This window comes from Ictidomys tridecemlineatus, chromosome 9 (genome assembly GCF_052094955.1).
Source record: "Ictidomys tridecemlineatus isolate mIctTri1 chromosome 9, mIctTri1.hap1, whole genome shotgun sequence".
Lineage (NCBI taxonomy): Eukaryota > Metazoa > Chordata > Mammalia > Rodentia > Sciuridae > Ictidomys > Ictidomys tridecemlineatus.
Window position 1 is genome coordinate 125,571,761 of NC_135485.1, and position 19,383 is coordinate 125,591,143.

Sequence of the window (19,383 nt, forward strand, 5' to 3'; positions counted from 1 at the left end):
CCTCAGAAATATCTAGGAATTCTAATGTATTTTGCATGTGCTCACAAATCCATCACTTTTGGTTGCAGCATAGAATTCCACAATTCCAGCCCCACACCACACCACACCCTCCCCTGCCCTCTTGAGGTGTCCGCTGCTGTTACTCTGAAGCTGGGGAACCCTAGTGAAAGTGTTTTGCTGTTTCTGTTCCAGCATCTGTCTAGACTCTTCTGTGGTGAAGACACATGGATCTAAGACAACCTGCTGAGGGGAGAAGCCCCTTTCCTGTCCTTTGTACCACAGGTTTTTTTTTTTTTTAATCCAGACCCTGATGTCCTGTGCTCTCAGCATTCCCAGGACCTTGTGTGGGAGAATAATGTTTTAGATATTTCTATTCATTCACTTGGGACCTTCCTCTCAAAGTAATACACCCCAGGATCTTCCAGAATCTTGCAGCTCCACTCTGCCCCCATCCCCACAAAAGGATTCTTGGTCTTTTGCAAAGGGATCCCTCAAGGATTTATTCTTTCATTGTTCTGGACATATCCCTTTCTGAAATTCTAAAGTAAGCAAAAGTTAGGTTCAAGCTTGGACCTTGCTCTGTATGAAAATCAATTGTAACTATTTGTTTACTCTCATTTGTCATTTAGAACTGGAGTTAGCTTTGTATTGACTATGACCATGTCAGGACCACGATACCATGTTAGGTAGTGCTTTATCTTTTTTTACCTTTATTTCTATTTATTTATTTATTTTTATGTGGTGCTGAGGATCCAACCCAATGCCTCACACATGCCAGGCAAGTGTTCTACCACTGAGCCACAACCCCAGGCCAGGTAGTGCTTTCTTGTATTTTAAGATTAAATCACTATGAAAACACAATTATTGTGAGTTTTTGCTGTTTTATTTGTTGTTTCTGTATTAAGAAGTGGTGACCCAGAAAGGTCTCAGCTGAGACCTTAGCATGCATCTAGACTCAACAAATACTCCATGACCTACACTTGCATTTACACAATCTCTGATTGTTTTCTTTCCATGTTGCTTTACAAAGATTCATTTTGAAGTATTCACAAGAAGTAGTCAGTAGTGTAGAACAATGTACAACCTTGAGTAGACAGGCAAATTTGCATGCTAAATAATAAAATAAAATGGTGGATATGAAAATTTGTATCTAGTTTAAAAGAAAACAGCAAATTGCTTTTCAAATCTTTGAGGAAAAAAATCACATTTCTTAGAATATGATATATGTAATGCAGATCAGCATGTTATCTATTTCATTTGAACATTTTCAAAAAAAAGTTCAATCCATTTCTTTTTTAAATTTATTTTAAGGAGGTATATATTACAGCAAAATGCATTTTGATTCATTGTACACAATTGCAGCACAACTTTTCATTTATCTGCCTGTTGGCGATGTAGCATTGCACCCTATGTGCAGTCTTACATATATCTAGGGTAATGATGTCCATCTCATTCCACCATCTTTTCTGTCCCCATACCCTCCAAACCATTTCTTTAAATAATTGAATTGTAAACCAAAATATTTAATTGTTTTTTAACCATCTACTATTAAAATCACTTTCTACCACATATTCCAATCTAAAAAGTTGAAAATCCCTTAATGTTGTTATTTTTCACATAAATAATATTTTCTGCTGAAAATAAGAATAAGGAGGAATATCTGAAGCTAAATTATAATTCCAGTCACTACTAATATTTTGATATTAATATTTTACATGTTTTGCTGGGCATATAACTTTTTACAAACTGGGATCCCATTGTAGATACTATTTGGTAACCTGCTTTTCCATTTAAAAGCACACTGTAACACACTGGGTTTTAATAAAATACACTTCTGTGATATATTTTAAAGGTCTTAGTTGAAATTGCTTTTCTTTTAAGGGGTTTTTCATTTGTTCTTGGGGACCAACAAACTTTAGATTGGAAGTATTTTTTGGACCACACAAGTGACATGAATTGGAACACCAAACCATGGGCCAATTTTGGAGTCATGGTGCCTCTGCCCAGCCTCATGGAAACAGGCTTTTCTTGCTGTCCCCTTCATTGAAGTTTTTTCTTTTTCTTTTTTCCCCTGCTTTCTTCCCTCCCACTCTTTCTCCCACAGGCCATCCTCCAACCTTTCCTGCCTTCTTTCCTTCCTCCTTCCTTCTCTAGCCCTCGGTGTGGGTCTCATGCTAGACTCCCCCTTTGGGGGAACCCAGGTTTTATCTCCTGTCCCCACTCCCCTCCCAAGACTGCAGCTCAGACATCCAGGGCTTAACAGAGAACCTTGGACTTAAAAAAAAACAATGGCTTTGGCACTGAAATATCTACTAAGGTGACTGATTTCACTTTGTTTTTGGCCTCTGTGTTTTCTTTCCTCCCTGCCAGTTCAGCAATGAAGTTAAAGCACATCTAATATTTTATTCAGGATTGGACTTAATCAAAAGGATTGTTTTTTGAATCTATCCTGCCATATGACAGAAATGAAGGTCAAGAATATTTACTTTGAAAGATCATTTGAACTTGCATTTGTATTTTTCCAAAGATGAAGTGGTCTTTTACTGAACTTAAAAATTTATGAAACAACAGATTAAACAATTGTTTAGTGAAATTTGAAAACCCTCTATTATAATGTCATAATATAGATAATACTACTACTATATTTTTAATATTTACAAAGCCTTAGATACATCTTTTAAATTCATAGATGATGATGATGATGATGGTGATGATGATGATGATGATGATGGTGATTTTGGTTTTCTAGAAATATTGGTTTACAGAAATATTGAGTCTAAAGTACAGTGTTTATCATATACCTCCAAGGTTCCCCTATTTTTAATACCTTGAATTAGTATGCCACATTTGTAGGCCGTTGAGAAGACCATAAAGTATTATTGTTCATGTATCTTTTGATGGATATTTTTTAATTCCTTCAAAAACTGCACAAGATAGATACTATGCTCATTTCAACAATAAGAAACTTGAGATTGTGTACTAAACCTAGATTCATTTACAAATGTGTAAGAATAAGAATGTGGATCATTATATTTATGTTTCTGTTGTAACTACATTGAGTAATCCTGAATTTTAGCTCTCTTCTGCCTGATTAAATATTCTTAGCACTGCATATTTTCAGAAAAATTCACAATAGGAAAATATTCTATACTAAGATCTCATCTCAAGATCTAACCTGCTGCTATGCTCCTTGGCACATGCCTGTAATCTCAGTGGTTCAGGAGGCTGAGACAGGAGGAAGGCGAGTTCAAAGCCAGCCTTAGCAATAGCAAGGTGCTAAACAACTCAGTGAGACCCTGTCTCTAAATAAAATACGAAGAAATATGGTCAAGGATAGAGTGCCCATGAGTATAATCCCTGGTACCAAAAAATAAAAATAAAAATCTAACCTGCTTATCTAGTGTAACAACTAGATAGGACCTGAATTGGTGGTTGCCTTTCCAATTATCATAATAGGAATAATTACTGAACTGATTATTTTATAAGTTCTCTTAATATGAGCTAATTTATTTTTAAAAATAAATACTAGTGTGAATATTTAATGGAATATGTGATATTATGATATACAGGTGGTAAAAGGATTATTATAGTGAAGCACACATTCATCATCTACTTTTTTTCAAAGTATATCTGCACAGTTGTCCTTCCTTCAGTTTTGCAATTTGTAACCACTGAGCTATAGTTCCCCATTTCCTATGCCTGACACCCCTAGTAACCACCATTTAGTTCTCTATCTACCTCTGTGTACTTAAACCTTTTCTAAAATTCCATAGCATAGGTAAGATCATGCAGGCTTTCCTTTCTGCACCTGGCTTATTTCACATAGTATAATGTCTTCCAGTTTCTGCCTTATTTACATAGTGTTATGTTGTGGTAAGTAGGATCTCCTTTTGTAGTAATAGCCCACGTTTCTTTATCCATCCATGCATTAACTCAGTACTTAGTTTTATTTTCACATCCCAGCAGTTTGCAAATAATGCTGTGGTAAACATGGGAGCACAAATTTTCATGAGGAGTTGAGTTCAATTTCTTTGAGTGTCTACTTGGAGGAGGGCTTGCTGGGTTGCAGGGTAGCTCTACTTTTGACTTTTGTAGCAACCTCCTTACTGTTTACCATAAGGGCCGCGCAGTCTACCTTCCCACCAGCAGTATCCAAGTTTGTCCATCTCTCCACACCCTTGCCAACACTTATCTCTATGAACTTTTTGATAACAGCCATTCTTACAGATGTGATGTGACATTTCATAGTGATTTTAAGTTGCATTTCCTTGATGATTAATGATGCTGAGTAATTTTTCATATGCCTGGTAGTCATCGGTATGTCTTTTTTTGGAGTGATGCCTGTGCAAGTCCTTTGTTAATGTGACCTAAGTTAGTTGTATTGTTATAAGGCCTTGCTCTTCCTCTAAGAACTCTGCAGGTATAAATATGGCAATAATGTCCTCGCCTTATAACCCATCAAGTCATTCATGCCCTTTTATTAAGGTGGATTCTTCGCCCAACCTTAACTGTTTTGGGGCAGTTGGCTATGTTTTTATTTAATAACAACTATAGGACCTGAACAGTGAAGATATACTACCCTGTCTAAAAATTATTGCTGTGCATAATGGTAGCAATGGTAAACATAAGACTTTCATTGCTTATTTGGAGTGTCATTTTTATAGATAAGAATGGACCAAATATAAGCAATCTATACAATTAGTGGTTTATGTTGATTCAAATATCAGTATCAGAACTGGTATAATTTTTATAACAAAACATGATACATCTAACTTATTTCAAGTATTCTGTACACTGGTAGAACTCTGTTCCTGCTCTCCCCTCCCTCAGCTCTGGTCTAACCATAGCATTTCCCAAGTCTCTTGGCATGATCTATAGGTAATACAAAAAGACTGATGGAAATGTGCCCATGTCAAATTTTGAGCATGTTCTAGCACAACCATAATTAATTTTCTATAACATTCTAGTATTTCCGAAGCATAGTAAATTTCTTTTATATTCATGGAGCATTTATTAATGTAGTTATTATTTTTTTGTATTATAGTGAATCGACATCCAATACTCAGAAGAGCTAACATCCAGATTGTTGGAAAATTGGTGGCCAGATCGATAAGAGAAAGGAAAATGAGAGCATATTTTGAATCACGAGAAGTTTAATAAGGTTGAGAAGCAATCCAGTGCTGTTGCTTATAATGGTTCAATCTGTCTATCCAAAAAGAAGGTTTACAGTGGCCATGGATGAATTTGGCATCAACAGGAAAAAAAAAAAAACAAGCATTTTTGTACATGCAAAGAAGGACTTTGATGAGTTAGTCTGTAATTTCTAAATATCTTTGCCTGAACACTGCTTATTTTATCTTCTTCATAAACATCATGATAAAATGAAACTACATAGTGTCAAGTACTGCTTTCATCAGACTGAAATTTGTTTTGTTCTATTAACAATAAAGGCTCGGAAGAAACTTTAGAATTATTTTAAAAACTCATGATTCTGATATTAAATGCTGTTAGATTCATCTTTTTTATTCTTTAAAATGATAATAGGGTATTGTTTTACTAAAATATATATCAAAGGGTTTGTTTTTTAGCAAACCTAGCATCACTTAAGTTTTTTGAATTTGCTTCTGAAAAATGGGTTTGAAGCTATAGTAATTTTTAGCATGGCCAGAATATTATATTCCTTTACTCATTTCTTATTCTGAAGGGACACTCTATCAATCTATCTTGCCTTCTGAGTTTACTTGCCTTGGGTCTAGAAAAACTTGACGCATAATGGCTAACACCAATTCCTTAAAAATATTGGAATTAATTTTATCCATCCATCCATTTATCCTCCACCCTCTATTTATGAATGAATTAAAGAAAGAAGAAAAGAACGATAGTTGAAGGTATAGAATCTCTGCACAGCATAGAGACAAGGTGTGAATGGAGACGGGAACTGCATGACAGGTGTTCTATTTTTTTCAAAGTACTTATCCTTGATCTGTTACTTTTATGATAAATTCATTGGTTTTAAACAGACAGCTCTTTCAGGCTGCTTTCATGCTGGAGTTTACTGTAAGAATACATATGAAAGTTACTGACACTAATCTTTAGAAAGTCAATTATAAGAATTATATAAATGTTAAGAGTTCACCCAAACCAAACCAAGATGGGCTAAAGACAAATGATGAAGTCTAGCAAGAAAATTTTAGAATAAAACATTTGGTAGGGAAAGAAAGCAGTGAATACTAGTTTAAGCTTGGTTTTTCTATGAAATTAAATTGTATATATTCTCCTTATTGATAACCGAGAATTTCACTTTAAAAAGTTTTTTTTTCTTTAATTGTATGCTGAAAAAGGTGGAAATGGCACAATTAAGAAGAAAATGAGGGAAAATCATATACAATTTGAATATCAGTATGGTCACAGATCATCAGTTTGATGTGTTTTATGGCATCACCGTGGTAAAAATTTGGCTAGATTTTTATGACCTCTGTTCTATGAAAATGGTAACAAAAGCTTGCAGTTATAATGTAAGATACTTACCAACTTCAGTACAGGATTTCTCAGTGGGTGTTGTTCAATTGCTGTTCCAAATGGTAAGTGTAGTTATAAGATGTAATTAACACAAAGTAATATAAAAAGTACTTGATAAAAATAAAATATAAAGATTAACTTGCAATGAAGGCATTTGGGGCAGGATCTAGAAGTTTGTTTTTCCTTAATTGTGTGTGTATACACACACACACACACACACACACACACACACACACACACACATATTTTTTTCAATCTGATCACTTTTGTTTCATGTTTCCTACATTTCTACATTTAACTGTTCCGGATTCTTAGCAGAGTCAAATAGGGCTCCTGCTGAATGTCTGTGAGAGATGTGATTCTCCATTAAGTTCAGTGACAATGTCCCTCTAGAGGTGGGGAAGACAGTGTAAGGTCAGGGGGAAGAAGGCTTCACTTTTCAGTAGTCAGTTTCTATATAAAAATTGGCACTTGGTGCTCATCAAAGAACAAGAAATATTGGATATGCTCTGAATGTCCATTGTGTTGGGAGCCAACTACCTGATGGAAGCCATCACTTATATGTAAATGAACTGTCAATGGCTCCCCACAGTTGGCAGGCACTGGACTGTGAAGGGTATGTCTTAATAAGAGCTGAAGCTCTTCACAGACTTTGATTTACTGGAAATAAAATAGAAAAGTCCTCTGAGACTACAAAGGACACTTGTTTCAGATAAAACGTCTAGACAGTAGCAATATATTTAGGGCTTTTATTATAGCAAAACTGCAAATTAGAATGGAGTGGTGAGAAAGTTCCTGTGACCCAGCTGAATTCTAAAACACTGCTTCTGACTAAAGTAATATGAGATCTTTAAAATAGCTAAGCCAAATTAAATAAAAGTGCATTAAGGAAAAGGAAAAACAGAAACAAGGCAAGGTCGAGATGTAGGCTTGTTATTTCTTTTAAATTGTGTCTTATGAATTTTACATTTTCTTATAAATTCAGATTTTTTTCTTAAAACTGTGGCATTTAGAGTAGTTGAATGCCAAACTTCTGTGATCCTGCAACATGGACTGCTCTCAAGTAATTACAATTTAAGAGGATATTTTTCCTTGACCCTTCATTTCTTTCCAACTTTTATTCCAAAGAACAAAAACAATTGGACCGTTGAATTCTGTGTAGTTATTAATATTTCTGTTAATTCTGCTAAAATATATTTGCAAAATGCTTTAGAGTTTGTAGGGAACTTTTGCACAAATATGAGTTGTGGAGACTTTAATAGGTGGATCAAATTTTACGTTAAAACTGTTTTCTCCTGAAGCATCCTATGTTCACAGAAGTGTGTCAGTCAGGGTAAGTTAACAATTAAAAAAAAATACTATCAGTTTAAGATACTAATTTCTTTGTAGCTTATTTCACAATCCAGTGTGAGTCAGCAGGGACTCTACTCCATGCAGTCTTTCAGGGATACAGATCTTTTCTATCCTAATAGTTATTCTTTATTTTTTTTATTGCTTCTTTTTAGTTACATGTGACAGTAGAGTCCATTTTGAAGTAATTATACAATAATGATATAGGAATATAGCTTATTCTAATTAAGACCTCAGTCTTGTGGATATACAAAATGGTGAGATTCACTGTGGTCTATTTCTATATGAACATGGGAAAGTTATGTCAGATTCATGTCACAGTCTTTCTTGTTCCTACTCTCCCTCCCTTCCCTTCATTCCCCTTTGTCTAACTTACTGAACTTCTATTCTCCTCTTTTCCTTGTTGTGGATTAGCTTCCACACATCAGAGAAGACATTTGCCTTTTTTTTTTTTTTTGAATTTGCTTATTTCATTTAGCAGGATAGTTTCCAGATCCATCCATTTACTGGAAAATGTCATGAAGTCATTCTTCTTTATGGCTGAGTAATACTCCATTGTGTATATGTACCATGATTTTTTTATCCATCCATTTGTTGAAGGGTGCCTAGGTTAGCTCCATAGCTTAGCTATTGTGAATTTTGCTGCTGTGAATATTGATGTACCTGTGTCACAGTAATATGCTGATTTTAAGTCCTTTGGATATATACTGAAGAGTGGAATAACTAGGTCAAATTGTGGTTTCAGTCCTTGTTTTTTGAGAAATCTCCATATTGCTTTCCAAAGTGATTGCTCCAATTTGCAATCCCACTAACAAAGTACGAGTGTGTCTTTTTCCCCACATCCTCACCAACAATTATTGTTACTTGTATTCTCTATAATTGCCATTCTGGCTGGAGAGAGATTAAATCTCAGTATAGTTTTAATTTACATTTCTTCTAATAGCCATTTTTTAAGACTATTGCCACACTCTCTCCATCCAGGAAATTGACAAAAGAGAATGTAGAGAAAGAAACTCAGACAAGTTACTTAACTTCTTAACTACTTGGGTCTAAAATTGGATCATGAGCAATACCAGCCTATTGGGGAAAACTTGTCACCTGAGTCCACCTATATTCAAAGGTACAAGGAAATGTGGCCTAGCTTTGCATCAAAGAGGACTGTGCTTATTTCTGCCACAGAAAGTAGATTGTCTACACCGTGATTTGGGGGTATAGGAAATATTTTCAGTGGCTCCAGTTGGACTGTCATCGTCCTGGTTTCAAATAATTTTATAATAAAATTACTCCAAAATCCAATCCCTTCTCGTTTCCCCAAGATTTTGATGCTAATTCCCTTGCACAGTTCCATCCAAAATTCTGAAAACCCATTTTCCTTTTCATTTCTTAGATTTGTACTCTTTCTGGAAATTGAAAAACTTTGGTTTTTATTTTTCATTTGTTCTTAATGTTTAATTAAGTCAAGTACCTAATTTTCAGTAATATTTTGATAAGCATCCTTCTTTTACTAGAAAAGACCATTTCCTGTTTGGAAAAAAAAAACTTGATCAGAAACTAATATTTTCAGAACAGTAGAAAGGGACACAGAATTGTACATCTCCATACTTTTTTATGTAAAATAAATCAATAAAAGCAGGTATGATAAAGTGGTACTAAGGCAAGTCTGATTTGCCATTTCAGAAGTGAGTTTTCATTTTATTGGAATGGGAAGAACACTGAGGAATTAAAATTCTATTCTATTCTATTCTCCCCCCCCCCCTCACCTTTCTCTAAATAGCAGAAGGAAACAGAAAGCATAGTCTTAACCAAAATTTCAAACAAATTTGCTAGAATCTTTGAAGACATATGCTAGCTTAAGTCTCTGCTTTCAAGGCCACTAGCTCTTTCTGGAATAAAGTCTTAAACTTTCAAGTTTGGGGATTATAAAACGAATTCTGCATTAAATATCTTTTTGTTTTCTCTTTATTTTTATTTTTTTAATTGAGAAGTCTCTGCACATTTTGCTAGTTTTCCATATGGTAAAACATACTTTTCAAGACACAAAATAACAAGCTATTCAGGTTCCCTTGATCCTAAATGAAACTTTGCTCTGGAGATTAGTTATGTGGAGATAGAGGGTGAGCACAGAGCATATGTTCTACTGTTCTACATGGCAGTGGCCTGGTCTGGCTAGTGGTTCTGAGGACAAGGACTGTGGCATACTTTTGTGATGCGGTTTCCTGATTTGGGCAAGGAGTTCTGGGATGAAACCAGGGTTGGTTCATAGAACTTTGTTGGAATTATTTCTTCTGCAATCCCAACCAATATCTGAGTTGCCCATAGACCTTAATAAACCTCTTTCTGGCCAGGTGCAGTGATGCATGCCTGTAATCCCAGTGGCTCAGGAGGATCAGGAATTCAATGCTAGACTCAACAAAAGCCAGGCTCTAAGCAACTGAGTGAGTCCCTGTCACTAAATAAATACAGAATAGGGCTGGAGATGTGGCTCAATGGTCAAGTGCCCCTGAGTTCAATCCCTGGTGCCAAAAATAAAAATAATAATAAAATAAGTCTCTTTCTGATTAATATAGCTAGAATTCAACTGAGAATCCTCACCCACTGTGAGAATGGCCTTAGGCCTGAGCCTGAGCAGCTCCATTTTTAAAACTCCAGTCTCACCAGGCGCACCGACAGAGCCCTCCCGTATGGCCTCAGACAAGTGACTCCCCCTCACCCTGGTAAACAGAGTGAAGCCCCTGGCAGCCTGTCCTCACCTGATGAGAGGGAAAGGCAAGAAGATCAGGGCGGAGACCACCAGACCAGATGTTTCTGACCCCAGGGTAAAGGATGTCACTGAGAAATCTGGTGGTAGCTGATAAGGATTGGAAGAGGAGTCAAAAGCCCCCAAATTTAGTATAAACAATAGAGCAAATGAACAAGGATCCAGCCAGCCGAAACAAGGATGCACTGGAGCTGGAGAGCCTGAGGAGGACCTGGACTGACATCCCATCATTGGTCATCCTTGTCCTCACCACTCTCAAACTCTACCACCTTTATCTGGACCCAGGTGAGAGCTTCAACTTCTCCCTATGACCCTCTCCTCAACTGGTCATCCACTCCATGCCAGGAGAAGCCTGCCTTGGTTCCGGACCTGGTCACCGTGGTCTGAGTGAGTGTGCATCTGCTGGACTCAAAGCCTAAGGCTTCAGACTTTTGATCTGACCTTTGAACTTAACATGCAGAGGGAATGTCTGTCCTTAGCCTGTCCTGATTCAGTGTGTTTTGCAGTGCTTAGAATTCATCTAGAATTGTTTGCTGTGAATTGATGATGTCTACTGCTGTGCCCAGCATTAAGGATTGTCATTTTCTTGATTAAGAACCTATAGAGTGAAATTGTATTGGGTAATTTGAGTGAATAAAGCATTGAAAGGGGCAGAAGCGTGTGGACATTCTTTATTTCTCCCCTGACTACACATGTTGCAATTTTGCCCCCTCACAACACCCATGTATTTTCCTTCCACCCATTTACCATTGCATCCTTTCCTTCCTCTTTGTTAAATAATGTTAGTCAATGAGGGCTCTACCAATACAAGCATATTTAAAAATCAAGATACCTTTTTCAAAATGAAGACTCTCTATATACTCCATAAGTGTAAATGCCAGATATCAGATTTCCTGGCATGTCACATTGTCCCCAGCAGTCCTAGTTCCCTGTTCCCCTTGCATATAACTTGCAGCTTCACCTTAGTTGAAAGCATATTTGTATACTAAATAGTGTTTCTGTAAGTAATTCTCTATAGAAGAAAAGGCAAAGGTATCAGAAAAGTAACTCGATTTTTGATAGCAGGATGATAATTTCATGAAACCCTGGAGATTTGACAGTTGTTTATAATCCACAAAAATGAAAAGATGCAATAGGAAGACATTTATCAGTTTAATCTTTCTGCATTTTGACAACATGTATATTGAAGGCTAAAATATTTGTAAATCATATACAATTTCAATGATAATGTAATGGTTAGTCTGGAAGTGAAATCTCTCATAGTTAGGTGATAAATGTAACATATATTGGGATTTTGTAATCAGTGAAATATGATTATAAGGAAAACGGATATCGCATTGTGCGTATCATAGATTCTATATTCTCATCATAAATCAAGATGGCCAGCCAGTCTGTAAAAAGAATCTGAAAACATGATTTTTGAAACAATGCTGATGCTATAGAATCTCAGGTGATTTTCTTTATAAAAGTTGTCTTTTTATAAAACTGTCTCCCTTATACTATGAGAAGACAACAACAAAAACAGCTATGAAAATTAGAATGTACCTAACAGAACTGAACAGCTGGATCAGGAGTCCAAGGGCTTCATTTTACAGTAGCAAGAGCTGGGGCAGAAAGGGTACGAGAACTCTACAGCAATTCAGGGCCCAGGCTGGGGTTGGCATGAGAGCTTCTGATGCCAATCCGACTTTTTGGATCCCCTTCACAGAAGACAAAGTGACTGGATAGCAGCCCAAATGACCACGCGCACCCAGGATGATGGATTCCTCCTGACATCTTTGACCATCTTCCCTCTGTCTCCTTCTCTCATACACACAGCTTTCTGCCACCCTCTTTGTGTCCTCTGCCCTCCTTTCCGTCACCTAAACATAGGGTAGCTAATTCAATCCATTAAATGGGTTAAAGCGTTAATGGATCCTAATTGCTTCTGTGTTACCTTGCCGGCATTTTAACAGGGCCCATCCCCTCATCCTGAGTGAGTAATGATGGGAGCTTCAGACACTATGCGGACCAGTTAAGGGGCACCTTGGTGACATCCACATCACCTGGATTGACCACTGGTTTCATAGAAACACAAAAGCATCCCTCTAGACATTTTATTTTGCCTGCGTATTAACGATTTTCATAAAGTGAGACTCCTATTATATATACCATGTGAAAAGATCACTGTATCAGTACAATGTGAAGGTAATTTGAGATTTTTATGCAGGAAAAGTGCCTATTTAATCGTGGATTCCAAGAGACTTGATACAAAATCCCTCAGTTAACCACAAAGAATTGCATTGTATTAGAAGATTCATTTTATTAATGTATGATAGTCCACCAATTTCTCCACACTTTTTCTTAAAGATACATTTTGAATTTGTCCCTTTCTTTTTCACTCACACCTATATTTATTTATTTTGATTACTTGTTAATGGAGTTCTTCATATTAATGAGGTTCTATATATTAACGGGGTTCTACATCTTAATGGGGTCCCATTTGACTTTTTACATACCTATATAGAGATTGCTCTGATCAAATCCAAACTCCCTTTATCAACACATATTATCCTTTATTAACCACTCTTCTACCTATTCTACCTTTAGGTCAACATTTTTTTTTTAAGTCTTACATGGAAGAGAGAACATGTGGTACTTGTCTTTTGGTGTCTGGCTTATTGTACTTAACATAATGTCTTCCAGCTCCATCCATTTTTCTGCAAATGACAGCATTTCTTTCCTCTTTCTGGCTGAATAATACTCCATTGTGGAGAATGTCACATTTTCTTTATGCATATTTTGATGGGCACTTAGGATGTTTCCATATCTGAGCTATTATGAGTAGTACTGCAGTAAACAGGCTTACAGTTATCTCTTTGATATGCTGATTTTATTTTCTTTCTGTACATATACAAGTGGGATAGCTTGTTAGGTAAGTTTATTTTTAGTGTTTTTGAAGAACCTTCATACTATTCTGTACAATGGCTCTAATTTACATTCTCACCAATAGTATATAAAAGTCCCATTTTTTATTTTCATCCTTATGAGCATTTGTTGTTAAATATTTGTTTATCTTTGATAATAGCCATTCTAAATTAAATAGATGATGTCTCATTATAGTTTTGGTTTGAATTCCCCTGGTGGCTAATGATAATGAACATTTTTTTCATGAACTTGTTGGCCATTTGTATTTTTTTCTTTTCATAAGTATTTATTAAGTTTGTTTGCCCATTCCCATTTATTTTTAAGTTTTTTTTTGTTTTTAGTTCCTTGTGAGTTCTAGATATTAACCCTCTATCAAATGAATGATTGACAAATATTTCTGCCTTTCTCTTAGTGCTGCAGAAAGGTTTATGTGTCCAAAAAATGTACATAAGCCCAAGGTACTTTGGAAGGATATTCTACCAGGACAATGGAAAGGTCCTGATCCAGAGATTGTCTGGAGTCGGGGGTCTGTTTGTGTGTTTCCACAGGGAGAACAGCAGTTTATTTGGATTCCAGAGAGATTAACTAAAGCGATTTCTACAGACCAAAAAGAAGATGATTTAGTTCAAATTCATAACAGCTGATATCCAGAACTCCAGTTTGGCTACCCTTACATCTGCAACAGAACCAGGATGCTTTTTTCAATATCTATTTTATTATTACCCTTTCCCACATCATGAAGTTCTATTTTGTTTTTTGAGCTCATACAGACCTAGGTTAATGTTTTGCTGATCAGTTCTATTTTTTGATTATAGAGTTTTTAAACATTGCAATGGAGATTCCACCTGTAGAAAGTTATAAGGCCTTTACTACTATGTTATGTGTTGTATGTATTATATTATGTGTGCACACTTGTGTTTTATATTGTATGTTTGTATGTATGTATGTCCATATATCATATATGATGAGCACTCATGAAAAAATGGATCCAAATATTTTTTTTTATTCACGTGATTTAAATTTAAATTGGGTAAACAGCTATTGAGGATTGTTTTAATATGTGAACAAAAAAGAAGGTTAACAGATCTGTTTGTTTACTTTCACCTTTCCTTTTCATTATATTTAATAATTCTGTTCAAGATAATGTAAATTGTTCAGAAAGTTCTTTTTCTTTAGTGCCTTCTGGAAGTTACATAATTTTTTCTTTAGCCATTATTGCCAGAATTCCTATCTTCATCCCAGTGCCGGTGAAGACAAAGATAAAACTAATCTACAGCTTCTGCAATAGCCATCACTGAACTGCTTGCAGAACTTGCCTGGACTATGTATCACTTGTATGCATTGTAAACTCACTTGTATGCATTGTGAACTATCTGTTGGTGCAGCGACTTGTGGTAGTGTTGGGGAATTTTTGCTGATGGTGTCATTGGTGGTACAATTTTTCCAAAAGGAGCCATCAATTGGCTTGGTGTATCTTCCTCCCTTTTGCTTGTGATGGTCGTTCAGCTAAAATTTGGAGGCCAACAGAGGTGAGGCAAAGAACCTCATGCCCCTGCTGGTACAAAGACCTCTCCACAGGTGTGGCTGTATGCTGGACCGGTAGTCAATGACGGGTAAGATCCAATTACAATGGTACCAACCTAAGACAGGAGGCTGACGCCTTGAGGTCAGCTCATCTGATGATGGATAAGGACCATATGTACTATTGGACAACCTAAGGCAGGCATGGTCCCTAAGCCACATGCTTGTTGTTTAAACAGAGAGGGGGAGATGTTGAGAGCCACAGCCAAAGGGGCCCCAGCAAACTTCCAGCTGCCAGCAAACTTCCAACTGCCGGCTGATGATTGGCTCACAGGGGCCCCAGCAAACTTCCAGCTGCCAACTGATTGGCTCCTCTGTGGTGATGCTCATTGGGCTGTTTCCCCGCCCTTTCAGACCACAGAGCTGCTCATTGAGGGATTTTTTTTTTTGGCTCTGCCCACACAACCCAGTCAATCAGCCTCAAGAGCAGGAGGATTGGAGGAGATTGAGAGGCTTGTGGGAAGCCAGTGGTGGCAGTTGGGCTCTGAGGGTTTTCCTGAGGAGCTGTGTGGTTTGGTGTGTGTGTTCTAAAAATAAAGTTCGTTTCTTTTGACAAGTGGCTCCTGAATTGTGCCCAACCAGACTGTGGCATTTAAGTTGGCTTGTTACTCCATTGATTGTGTCCTTTTTTGAACAGGAAGCTTTTTAGTTTGATACAATCCCCTTTAACACTCTTTGCTTTTATTTCCAGTGCTTTGGGGTCCTATCCAGGAAATGATTGCCTGTACCAATGACTGAACGTGTTTTCCCCTAGCAGTTTGGTCGTGGGAGAAGAGATGTCTCCAAAGAAGGTTTTGAGGAGTTTCTGGAGGGAAAGAGGTACTCATCTCAGGACTAGAGGAGTTCTTGACTTACATGACAAAAAAGAATTTCAGCAAATGCGAGTCAGAGACACAGACAGAGATTTATTTGGGAAAGTAGACACATTTTGAAGGGAGAAAGTGCACAGCTCCAGAGAGAGATGCCTGTGGGGATAAAATAGGGACTTTGCATTCAAAGGAGAATGTGGGCCATCTTGAGAGTAAGATATAGCTTGGGGGGTTCCCCTGCTCTTCTTTTAGAAGAAAAGAGAATGGAGATGGTGGGGGCTGGGCATCGAAATGGATGTAGGAATGAGGTCAATCTAGTGAGCTCCAGATGGCTTCTGAGTTAGTCTCAAGGTCCTCAGGCTGATGCAACCTTCATTATCTGATCAATAGATGGCACTGGGAAATCCCCCACATCTCACATTGCTCAAGATGTCTTAGCTTTCTTTGCTTAATTCATTCGTTGGGGGTTACTTTATAACTCACTGGCAGTTTTACAGATTTCTCAGGGATTTGGGAGTAACTGGTCTGGAAGAGAGTTTGGCTGAGGAGTGACAGGCCTGAAAAAGGATCTGGAACTTTTGAATTAAATTTGTTGTTGTTGTTGTCCTGTCTTTACATCCCCTACTTATTCCTCCATTCCTACCTCAGTTTCAGGGTTTCAGGTCTTTCGTAGATCTTTGATCCATTTCGGTTTGATTTTTGTAGGGAGATAGGGGTCTTGTTCATCTTTCTTCTTTTGTTCTAAGTCCTTATCACTTCTAGTCTGAATTTCTTAACAGGTCTCAGAATTTTATCAGATGTAATTATACAACTTGAATCCATCTAGCACTAGATCGCTGTTCTACTCAAAGCTGTTCTGAAACCTCACTCTTGAATCTCTATATCCTGAGCTGAAATCCAAATTTTCACCTAGCATTCCACCTTGTCTGCAAATGTACATCTCCTTCTTCAGCAGGCTGTTGGCCATCCTCAGAAAGCCCGATTCCTAGTCTCCTGCTGTCAACACTCCATTCCCATTTTCTTCTAGTTTCCCTAGAGTGGAGCAGGTCTTTTAGGAAACCAGCCATAGAGCTACGCACCTTAAAATCTTTCCCTAACACTCAGCCATTCTCTGTGTTTTTGTGTCCCTTCTGCCACTTTGCATTTGTCTATACCATTTATTTTTGCTCTTGATCATAGATTTTGAATTGACTTATGCTGGTGTCACTCATTTGTCTTATGAAAAACTTCTCACTCACCAGGGAAAGAGAAATATTTCTGAAAGCAAAGATTATTCCACATGCAAAAACCTAGCACAAGTTTTTGAGAGATGTTCCTTGAATGGAGAGAATTTGAAGCAGGTTGATTGAGCAAGGAGAGTAGGCTAGGAAGGATTTCATCAAGATGTAGAGCCTTCAGTTTTTGATCCTATAGTCAATGCTGGAAAATATAGAAACAGTAGCAACATAAACAGGCAGGTCAAAAACTACTCAACTAAATTGACACAATTGTGAGAGTAAAAGGGGTAATAAAAATAACTAAAATTATATTCGTATTGTCCAATAGATTAGTTTTATTACATTGGTATCTATAAAAATTCTTCTATTCAAAAACTGCTTTCAAAAATAAGTTTTTTAGATAAATATATCTATAATATTTACTGTAATATATAGAAATGCATTTTTATTGATTATTTCAACATTAAATATTGGATAAGCAGAATTATTATTATTATTTTGATATTATAGGGGAGAAAGAGTACCATCTTCTTCCCATTCATTGCAAAGATTATGACTGATACTCCTACAATAATAGGCATGTCAACAAGAGAGAAGTGTACCATATTTATTTAATTAATATCATTTTTTTAACTGGTTCTTTTTCATTATACATGGCAGTAAAAGTCATTCTGAAATAATTACACCAGCAAGGAGTATATCTTCTTCTAACTAGGACCTCATTCTTGTGGATTTACATATTTAATCAATATGTTAAGTGATGTGGGAGCCTTCAGAAACGGGGACCCAAAGGCCTGGGAAAACTGTGTATTTTTGTGGTTAGTCTGATGAAGGAAGTAAATAGTTGTGGAGAATCATGACTGAATAAAAGGGAATATTAACTAACACTAGTACCTGGGGGAACACTGCAAAGCCCTATCTGTTCAGATTCTTCTTGTCTTCTTTGGGAAACATTTCTTCCCTCTGGGGATGTGGCAGCCCCCCTATCCCCACCGGGGCCCCAAGCATGAGGGTCTGATGACCTGCTTTGAAGGAGCTATGTCAGAGAAATCCTTTGTGAGCAGACTTCACTCAGAAAGACAAGGAAGGGCAGAGTGACCCTCTTGCTTCTGCAGCTTAATTCCACTGTGCCCTATTTTGGGGTGTTACGTTCCAGGCCCTGCCACTATAAATCTAAACTTTAAAATCATATGCTTTAGAAAATTACACACCTCCTTAATACAGCATCTTCAAATCTTTTCTCAAATACGATCTCATTCTTTTATTTTTTTAAATAAAATTAGCTGAAATATTTTCCTAAATTGCAGTTTATGATGAACGAATTTAAAATCGTGACACCTAAAATTAAATCTTCTCTGTTATATTATTTTTAGTTGAGAAAGAAATACTGTTTGTATGTACTGAGTATCTGGTAAGCTTGGAAAAATATGCCAAGTGAAAGATATTTCCAATTTGTAAATTTATGTGTGTGTGTGTGTTGATGTATATAAATATTTGCACACAGATGTTTTCACAGATACTTAATGTACACTTCCAGAAACCATTCTTTATTAAATTTGAAGAAAGTATATAAATATATCTATGATAGTTTAAATGACTGTCCTCCAAGGTCCACAGTTGGCACTATTGAGAGGAACTGTAGGCTTTTGAGAGGTAGGAAGTCCTTCTGTCATTGGTAGTGTTCCTCACAGGGATTGCGAGACCCAGCCCACGGTCCCTTCCTCTCTCTTCCTGGTTTATGATGTGAAGTACATGGTTTGCTCTCCCACATACTGTTGCCATGATGTGCCACCTTATCAGAATCCCAAAGAAATGGGGCCAGCCACCTGATCTTAAACAGAAACCGCCAAACCCATGAATGAAAATATACCTTTCCTGCTTACATGTTAATTGCCTAGGAATTCATTATAGTGATGTAAATCTGACTAATATCTTTGGTGTTTTTTTTGTTAATTTTTAATGTTTTACCAACATTAGTTCTTGCAAAATCATAAGGCACTGCCAATTTCATTGTATTACAGACATAATTTCTCTTATTAATTACCAGAACTTCAGTAAATAGTATTCCTACTAGTCAACATACTTTAAAGTAAAATTGTAGACTTTGCGAATTAAATCGTAGATACTATTTAAGCTACTGTTGTTTAACTTGCTTATTTCCTTGCTTGATTTTATGTGGATGTCAGTGTCTGAAAGACTATTTCCAAGTTTTCTTTTCCAAAAATTGAAATTCAGCAAAGTC

The 19,383-nt window shown here is 36.7% G+C and overlaps 1 protein-coding gene across 1 annotated transcript in view; it reads left to right on the forward strand.

Moving 5' to 3' along the window:
• Iqcm (IQ motif containing M) overlaps nt 1-5,450 on the forward strand; it is a 305,901-nt gene extending 300,451 nt beyond the window's left edge. The window contains 1 exon segment of the mRNA XM_078020750.1: nt 5,045-5,450. Coding sequence (XP_077876876.1) covers nt 5,045-5,157 — 113 coding nt within the window. The 3' untranslated portion in view covers nt 5,158-5,450.
• Nucleotides 5,451-19,383: the final 13,933 nt, after the last annotated feature.